The sequence below is a fragment of the Rattus norvegicus genome, chromosome 11 (genome assembly GCF_021556685.1).
Source record: "Rattus norvegicus strain SHRSP/BbbUtx chromosome 11, alternate assembly SHRSP_T2T, whole genome shotgun sequence".
Lineage (NCBI taxonomy): Eukaryota > Metazoa > Chordata > Mammalia > Rodentia > Muridae > Rattus > Rattus norvegicus.
Window position 1 is genome coordinate 41869632 of NC_141544.1, and position 10082 is coordinate 41879713.

General features: G+C 36.7%; 1 protein-coding gene across 1 annotated transcript; it reads right to left on the bottom strand.

Annotated features, from left to right (window-relative positions):
* Nucleotides 1–874: 874 nt before the first annotated feature.
* Nucleotides 875–1042, bottom strand: LOC148002503 (keratin-associated protein 19-9b-like). The gene has a single exon (XM_087577407.1). It carries the CDS (start codon nucleotides 1040–1042, stop codon nucleotides 875–877), a length of 168 nt encoding a protein of 55 aa, XP_087433533.1.
* Between the last annotated feature and the right edge of the window lie 9040 nt (nucleotides 1043–10082).

A 10082-nucleotide genomic window follows, 5' to 3' on the forward strand; every position in this document is an offset into this window, starting at 1 on the left:
CTTTCTAGAATTAGAATTTCAAAGTTCTGTGCATATATTTTTATTAGAATTTACTTCAGTTTTCTTTTCTCAGGGAGGAGCTAAGCATGAAATAACTATTTTCATATGCTTTTCTCTTTAGGAGTATGAGAGACACACACAGTGAATACAGACTGAAGAGAATATGTGGAGAACATCCTAGTGATGCTTATACAATAACCATATTTGAAGGACAAAGGTGGCAAATTACTCCTTTTCAGTGAACACTGAGTTCAAAATGGGTAGTATGTGAGAATAGATCACGTGCTCATGCATTTATAGGAATTAATGATGGGTAAGCGTATTTTGTTTTTCAGAATACTGAATAAGAGAGATAGAGAAACAGAGAGAGAGAGACAGAGAGAGAGACAGAGAGGTAGAGAGACAGAGAGACAGAGAGAGAGAAACAGCGAGAGAGAGAGACAGAGAGATAGAGAGACAGAGAGAGAGAAATGGCGAGAGAGAGAGAGAGAGAAAGAAAGAAAGAAAGAAAGAAAGAAAGAAAGAAAGAAAGAAAGAAAGAAAGAAAAGGACTATTTATGACAAGGAAATAGAAAACTACTGCCCTGGATTATATAAACTCAAATAGAAAGTAACATGCCCACAGCCTCAGAACGGAAGAAGCATTTATCAAGAAATACTCTTGCACTATGTCAAAATTTGGAATGAAAAGCATCAATCAGAAAAGCAATGATACAATATAGAACATACTCACAATAGATGTTTATTGGAGTAACATGCTGACAAATACCACAAAATGAAGAAATGCTGTAACTCTTCAACACACCGAGGGTTGCAGCCAGCTTGAGTAGTAGATTCTAGATGAACTAGGAGATTATTGCAGATGGCCCTGCGTTCAGTAAAATCCAGAGGACCAATATCCCCCATAGAAAGAAGGATGGAAATAACCATAATCCCCATGACCCCCCAGGCCATAGCTGGAACCATAGCTATAGCCCAGACCACTGAAGCCACCAAGGCCATAGACAAGGCTGCCATAGTAGTTGCTATAATAGGAGCTCATGGTGTCTGAGATTCGGGACATGGTGTGATGTTGATGGTGAGGTCCTGGAGAATGATTGTGGCCTTCTGTGCTTGGGCTTTTGCAGTGGTCCAGTACAGGTGTGTCACACCACAATGAAGGGACGTCGCTCTCTTTGAAAGTACATCTTTTCTAAAAAAACAATACCATCGAGCCACATTTCTTGTATTAAAGACTCTTCCAAGACAAAAGAGGACATTGCTCCTTTGAACTTAGTTTTACTTTTATCCTCAAAACGAGGCCTTTTTTTTTTTTTCTGAACAGTCAGTCAAATTATTCTCTGACAATTTGTACGTCTGAGTTGAATATCAAGCTTCTTTACTTCCTAGATCCTGGAGTTATTACCATTTCAGAGTTATCTCCACTTCACCCCTCACTGGATTCTTCATAAAGACAGCTTTTTTGAATGAAAAAATAAAGTTAAACATTACAAAATAACCATGCATGAACATGCTGAGCTTAAAATCATGGGACAGAACATTTTCAGGAAGAGCATGAAACAGCACGAGGTTTCGCTAGTCTGTTTGCATATTATTGTGCTAAAGTTTTTGAACATTTTGCTTAAGTTTTTATAGAATATATTCTCATTATATTTTTTCTCTTCAACTTCTTTTGATCCTTCCCAGTTATCCACCCAATTTCTCCCCACTTCTTAAAAAAACAAATACCACTAACAAAAATATCAAAAGTTACTATAAAAAAAGCAAAATAGAAAAAAATCACATTTATCACAGAGCCAACAACAATTGGGCATATATCCAAGACTCCACATCCTACTTCAAGATACTTGTTCATTCATGCCCACTGCTACTCTATGCACGGCAGTTGAAAATTGGAAACAGCCGAGATGCCTATCATTTTTTTATGATAAACGTACACACATCTGCAAACACAGCAATAGATCCAAGCTCACTCTTTCAGTGTCTTTATACAGTGATTTCTGTGGTGCAGCCATTCTACTTAAGTGAGTTTTCTCTCATTGTTCTTTTGCTTTTTGATGTTCATCCTCACTTTGAAAGGCCTCATCCTGGCTCTTTAAATCCTCCTTTCCCCATTCTAATACACGAATATCAGCCACTAACTACTGTACCTGTAAGTCCATATCAACTCCTGCACAGTAGGAATTTCATTGTTTACCTTTGTGAACTAGTTAGATGATTTGCTGTATAAACACTTTGAAGAAACGGACCTGTAATTATATTCTCAGGGTGACAACTTTTAGAAGCAATATATTTATTGAGTTGAAATTTTAGAACTGTGTTATGAGAGAAAATTATACAAAATATATTTTCAGACTGAAGAGTTTTAAAATAGATCACCATTATTAAGACTAACGTTAATTATAACAACTCTATCAGTTCAAAGGGATTGTTACAGAATTTTGGACAAAAAGTGATGGATGGGAGGGCAACACTTGGAAGATTTAAATAACTTTCTTCCACAGAATGGAGTGAAAATATGCAGACCTCCACATGTTCAACACTCACTGAAGTCTAACTTAATCATTTAAGCAACTAAATAATTGCACAGAATACAATGCATGGGCCTACTTTGTCGCAAGCTATTATAACACCCAACCATTCTTCCAAGCATCATTTGGCTAACTCAGTACATGTCTTGCACACATTTGTCTCTGAATCAGCTAGTAATTTGTTATCAGCTCATACACTGTCTTCTTTTTACTGCATTAACAGTTCATGTTACACCCGCAGAATTCACTTACTTCCTATACCAAACATTATGCTATTCACAAGTGTTTACTAGACGGTTCTATGGCAAGTATCAGAATTTTGTCAGTATCACCTTGTTGTCTTCCAAGAATTTTCTCTTAAGAAATTTTTATTCACATTAGAGCATTTCCAACTGTCCGTAATGCTTGATCATACACACTCATCATCACCTCTTATCTTACCATAGTGTCCCACCCTGTTCTCCCTGAAATTTCATGTCCTTCATTGTAACCCTAAGACTCTGATAAGTGCTGTATGAAGTACATTTCTCATGGAATGAAGAATAAGGAACTGTCTAGCAGTCATGTTTCGAAGGGAGAATAGATAATCCGATCTCTCTCTCTGTCTCTCTCTGTCTCTCTCTGTCTCTCTCTGTCTCTCTCTGTCTCTCTCTGTCTCTCTCTGTCTCTCTCTGTCTCTCTCTCTCTCTCTCTCTCTCTCTCTCTCTCTCTCTCTCTCTCTCTCTCCTGTACTGTCTTCTCTGCCAATGGTGGGGACTCAGAGTCTTCCTTCATTCAAGATAGAATTTTACTCTATTGATTTTAGGTCGGTCTTGCTCAGGCAACCATAACGACTGGGAATTGGTAGGTACAACAGTCATGCCATGTTCAGAAATAGCATTCTATTGCTCTCCTCATCTTTCCGATCTTAAGGCCTCTCAGCATATCCTTCCTTGGTATCTCTGAGCCTTGGATGGAAGAGGGTAGTGTATATGATCCCTTTGTCACTGAGCCCTCAACAGTTACTAACACTTAGCAGTTTGACTATTATGAAGTATGTGCTTAAAGCATTCCCCAGTAAGAAAAGGAACTTTTTTTGGCCAAAGTTGAGACCAACACAGATCTAGGGCAATAAACATAAATGTTTAGACAGCATGAGTACTTAGCACATTTTTTGCACACATTTATTAATTTATTCTGTATACTATTTAATATAGTAATTCAAAATTAACCGAAAAAACTTGTCTTTCCCCCTCAGCATAACGTTTTCTGTTTTGTTTACATGATCATGTACATGATACCTTTTCTCCCAGTGTGCCAGTTTTCTAACTCGTCTAACTTCATACATGATAGCAAGGTACATGCAGAGAATGCTTCTTCATGGCTTCGCTTTCTCTCTGTGTTCTTTGGTGTTTGTAAGCCTTACCAAAAAGTAGCTAAAATTCTGCCTATAAAAATTGGGTAAATATGAAAACTTAGGCATCATTCTCAAGAGATCCATTATAAACCAGCCAGTCATTTAAAGTAGTCCTGTGGTCAAGACTAATTATGTTTCATAACAAGTTATGTACAGGCTTAAAGCATTATTACCTACACTCTGTACATGGTTCTTTACTATTTAAAGTACCCTTTGATTCCATTTATTGCTATGTAATTAATTTCTAATGTGATTGCTACCAAAGTCCTAGCTGCACCTTGAGTCAATGATATTCACCTTGAGTACAATTCATCATTCTGCTAGGATATAAATTAAAATCAGCACAATCAAAAACACATTAGTAGTGAGGTAGTAAATATCACTGGAGATCAGTAACTAATGTTGTGAAGAATAAATTATGTTTGATGTCATTTTCTTGAATAACTAAAGGCTAACAGAGATATTAGAAGATTCTAGAGCCAGGAGCTTCTTTTCCCCAGACAATCTCACGTTTGATGCAGCAGTTTAGAAAAAATATGAATTACATGGGATGAGAGACAATAAGACTCATACGGAGTTTGGGATAAAAGGCAATTAAAGGCCAGTTATGATCAACTTGTTTTATTAATAAGAGTAGAATAAAACTTGAAACACTGTTAAGCGCTCATTTTGAAAATTGTGAAGACACAGTAAGCATGAGTGCATTGTCTTGCCTCATCTCTATCCCTCTATGAATGCAGAATTTACTGCTTCTGCATTAGAAGTAAGACATGCTTAACAAGCAAGGAATCATGCCTGATACAGGAAAGCTATCCAATCACTAAGGGCTAGCCAAATAATGGCTTGATGGAGAACTGACACTTACCATTAACTAAACCCTGGCGATTTCTAACTGCATTTGAAATGGGGTTTAAAGGGAGGGAAGGGGGAGGGGGAGAGTCTAATCATATTGCTATCTAAATCAAGCAAATAATAGTAATAAAAAATACTCACCTACACCTTATCAAGGCAATACTACCCTAGCAGGTTGCTCAAGTTAGTTCTGAGTATAAATGGCTCTCCTGAAATTTTCTGAAGTTGCCTCTTGGTTTACCTGTGGTTAGATGGCTAGGTCATTGTGGGATAGAACAAAAACCTGTGATTCATTGACGTGTTTTCCTTATGTTCTAAAACAAGTTATAACTCTGCACTATTAAACTTTGAATACAAAAAAAGTCTGTGGACAAAAGGAAAAAAATAGAATCTGAGATAAAGTATCTATAACCAAGCTCTGTATGATTTTCTCATAGTTTCATAAAAAGATAGTTGATGAGGGACCCACTTAACACAGAATGTATAGAAAGGCATGGGTTGTTTTTGATTGCACAGTTCATAAAACAACTTTATTTTAAGGGGATGATATGTTAAACACTTTCTGAGCTCAAGCTATAAGGTAGGGAATGAAGTATCATTAAACACTTAGTTGTCCACTGTATATAAAATTACATAACATAACTGGAATGATTTAGATTAGATGCAGTCATTGGATTAAGTTCATGTGCATTTCTTTTTTGTCTAAAATATCAAGTCAGAGATATCAGATAAAAGATCACGAGTGAGAAATAATTTTAAAGGAGAATGCGTTTCAGTGAACCATGGTAGTCATATGTTTCTAAGTTACCTAGGAAACACACTTTGTTAAAAATACAAATGAGTCAAGACTTAGAATGACTTAGAAGACAAAATGTTCATAGGAACACCATGATGAGAAACATCATGGAAAGTATGAAGAAGAAATCTTTATGCACATTGCACAGAGCTGGAGTGATGGATTCTGGAACACCACAGATTACAATCATGCTTTCAGTAACCTAGAGAACAAAAGCCATCCATCAAATGAGAGACAAAAGTAGCCGTAGCCACAGTCACCATAGTTTTCGAGGCCAAAACTTAAACCATTACCATAGCTCAGCTCCTCACCAAAGCCACCAAGGCCATAGCCAAGGCCACCATAGTAGTCGCTGCTGTTGTGGTTCATTGTGTGTGGGTTGAGCATGGGTTTGATGCTCAGGTGAGTTTCTTGGGATGCATATCGTTGTGCCTGAGGGTTTACATTTAGCCTGTGCAGGTGTGGCAAATCACATGTCCCCTATGATAGCTTTCAAAGTCCATCTTTAAAGAAAAGCAATGCTATTTAGCTATAGGTTTCTAATGTAGAATGGCTCCAAGATGCAGAAGACATCACTCTTTTGAGGTTAGTTTAATTTTCATGACTAAGAAGCTGCCTTTTTATTGAATGTACAAACCACTAGTAGCTACTAGTTGTTTAAAGTTCACTATGATTTTATGGCTTCACAATTTTTCCTGGTACATAGTTTTCTAATCTTACACATAGGAATCAGGTTCTCTTATTTGAAAGTCTTTGTCTTTTGTTCATGATCAATCACGTCTTCATCTTTTCTTTAAAATTATTTACCTCATGCTGATACACTCTTCTGTCTAGAAGATAACCAGTAAAATATTTTAAGCCACTTACCATGACTGAAATTCACTGAGACTATTTTATGGTGAGAGAGAAACTCCAGACCCTTCTAAACAACGCAAGGCACGCCATTCTCCTTGCTTATCTACCAGAACTGCTTGATAAGACTCTATTGCCGAACCCGGCACGTGTTTGTTGTGGTAGCTGTTATTGTTGTTTTTGATTTGTTTGTTTGTTTGCAAGAAACAGAGAATTTCAGTTAGAACTGGGTTCTAACTGTTCCTCTCTTCTCCTCTAATTATTCCTCTCTTCTCCGTAGCATTCATAATGCCAGAAGTTGTTATGCAGTTTAGGATCACTTCACCTGCTGATTAGGATCCCTTGAGTTCTCTTCCTGTTTGTACATCTGTTATTTCTTTCTAATGACATCTTTGTCTAGCACAGACATCAAATACTATGTTAAGTGTGTATGACTAGTTTAGGGAAACATGCTTCTTCACATTAAAAACTATTGCCAAAAAGAGTCAGATGATGATGAAGGCTCCAAAGACATGAACTGATGATCACTTAACAGGTTCATCACATAGTGACATTTGTAGGGGCTAATGGAAGGTGCTGAGTAGAACAGGAGCTACATGGGCAAGAGTTTCTCCAGGGGTCTGCCTTCTCTTTTATCTCTATAGCCTTTTCTCTGTATGTAGTGTATCATAAAATAGATCCCCTAGCTCCTACTTTCTCAATATACTTTTCACAATGGGCCCAGAAACACAAATGCAGGTGACCATCGACTGAACTTTTTGAAAACATGAGCTAAATTAAAGGCCTCCTGTTTAAGTTGTTTCCACAGAATTTGTTCCAGTGGGAGAAGGCAATTAAAAGGGATACACTTACTCTGAATTGAAGAACAATAATTAGCTATGCAAAGGAGAAACAGAATTGATTTTGGAAGGTGTAATTAATATTGAAGCAGAAACTACATCAAAATAGAGTTGCAGGAAACCATAAAAGCAGTGTGTGCACAAGGTGTATTCACTTGACAATCACTGGAATGATGTAGAGACAAATTGTTTGAAATCAAACTCATTAAAACTACACTCACATGCATAACAATTTCGTATTTTCTGTGGAAAGAGCAGCAACAAAATTTTCTGGTCATTAGCTCGGGAAACGTAACTCAGCTTGCATTCCCCAAGACACGCCGCTCAGATGATCTGCTTGCATGAAATATCTAGATAATGTCTTCCCCAGATAGCCCTCTCCTCAGTGCCACGCTTGGGCACAGCATTCCACTAAGGACTCCTTTGTCCTGTGTCAGAGTTTTTGCAGCCATTTTCATTTGGCTTTCAATAATGTTCTTGGAAACACTTAAAAAAAGTGTCCTAAGAAAGAGTAGCATGGTGGTGGGACAGCAATAGAAAGTTTAGATCCAGAACAGCATACAGTCAGATACAGAGCAAGCTCAGTGGAGAGCAGGTCAACAGGGAAAATACAGTTCATTATTGTTTACTATATGGTTAGCGTTATTTCTAGATATGTTTTAAAGCAGAAGCACCTCATCACAAAGAGACAACTGATGATAGGGATAAAGACAAGCAGTTCACCTTAATCTGATCATCGCACACTGTACCCATGCATTTAATAATATGTACAAGTTTTTACGTATATGTTTTAATTATGCATAATTTATCATATAAGTTTAGAAACAAAAAAATACCAAAATACTTAGATTGTTTTGAGACTCTTTGATTGAAAAGTCATGGAAAATGGAGAATAAAATCTAAATCGCTCCAATGATTTATATATATGAATATATATGTACATGTTAAAGTTGTCTGTCTAAGTGCATGTGTGTGCATGTGTGTGTGTGTGTGTGTAAAGCACACTAATGCAAAACAGATCCTAAGTTTCAATAGCTTCTTTATTCAAAGACTAATAATTTGTTCTTTTCAGAAGAATGTACTAGTACTCTTTTTGCTATGTTCTTTATAATTGTTTACTTTTACTTTTCTTTCTATGTTTCATGAAGGCCAAATCTGTTCTCAACATTGCTGCCTTGAAACAAACACATTGGCAGTTTTTTTAATTCAATTTGGTTAAAAATTTGTAAACATATCCTTGCTATACTACAGCATAAGATCCCCATGAATCCTTAATAGTAAAGAAATATCACGCCAATGTTAAACATCTCTCAAAAGTTGGCGTGTTTTTCAAAACATTATTTCTGAAAATATCTACTGTTTAAAACACCCAGGCCAGGTTAAATTCACTCTTATATGAATAATTTTTATGTAACTTGCGGAAGGGCCTGTGTTTCAGGTGAACAGATTTGTCATCATCCAGCTCACTACACATATAAGTTGTCATATAAGTTGTCACAATCTATTTATTCATGAATTTATTACTAGAGTTCCTTTTACATTTTCCTGAGATCAGTAGAGTCTCGTATTCCTCAGGTCATACTGTAACATTTATAATGAAAGTCACATGACGAGCCAGGTACAAAGGATTACAGCTGCAATGGCAATACCAGAGAGATAGAGGTCTATCTTCAGCAATGTAAAGAGCTGGGACTAGCCTGAGCTACATCATATTCTCTCTCAATATAAAAGTAAGTTAAGTAAATGAGTTGGTAATTAAATATAGAAGCATGTACTATTCAAGAGCAGTGAGAATGTTCCAGAACAGGAGCTGTGCCTTGGTAACCAGTCTAAGATCGGAAGGAACTATCCAGAGAAATCTGCAATCCATTTCAAGATTAAAATGAGGATTAAATAGCAATATTACATCTATTTTTGAAATAAGGTGAAGAAATCTTGATTGAAAAGTCAATTCTCATTATTTTTAGTATATGAAAAAGGGGTGCCTGAAGAGAAAAATGGCAGCTGTTCAAATAATGATGGGTAAGAAATTCTGAACATAAGCAACGTTTGTGGCCAACTCCCCGCCTCATGTGGGGTGCACAAAAGGGAGCAGGAGCTGACATCAGTCATTGAGCACCCTGCCACTGTTTCATAAGGACACTCAACACACTGGAACAATGACCCATAAAGTACTCTGTCTTGTGAAACTCTAAAATAACCCTTTGTAGGCTCAGATATTCAGCAATGTAATCCATTGTCTCATAAACCAGCAGCATGATATAAGTTTGCATTAACTGTTAATGAGACAAGGTATTAAAATGCTGGTGTGAATTAAGAATGCCTACACATGTCACTACGATGATCTCTCGGATTTAAGCCCAAAGCACACATGAAAACATATCCTGTGAAATGCAGTCACTAGCAGAAATCAGATTCGTTGTTTTGAAATGCACTTCATGGCTAGTAACAATAAATCTTCATAAGGTAAAATGTCACACATCAGTTAATAGACACAATGAGTAATGATCAAGTCAGGACAAATACTAGGTTCACCTTAAAGTTTTATATTACTCTTGTATTGAAATATATAACTATTTTGGAAAAAATATTTTGCATTGGAGCATGCCACTCAGATATGTCAGTTATGCGTGAGATTGTGTTTGGATGTATAAACATAAGCGAAGCAAGGTTTTGAATGTTCACAAACATATTTATTAAAATCTAGGAACAACTCAGAAAGTATAAATCTCACTGCCTACAGCCTAGCAGGGCAAGGAGAGTCAACTTTAGTGATGGGTTCTGGAAGAAACAGTCCTTCACAGATGGCCACATTT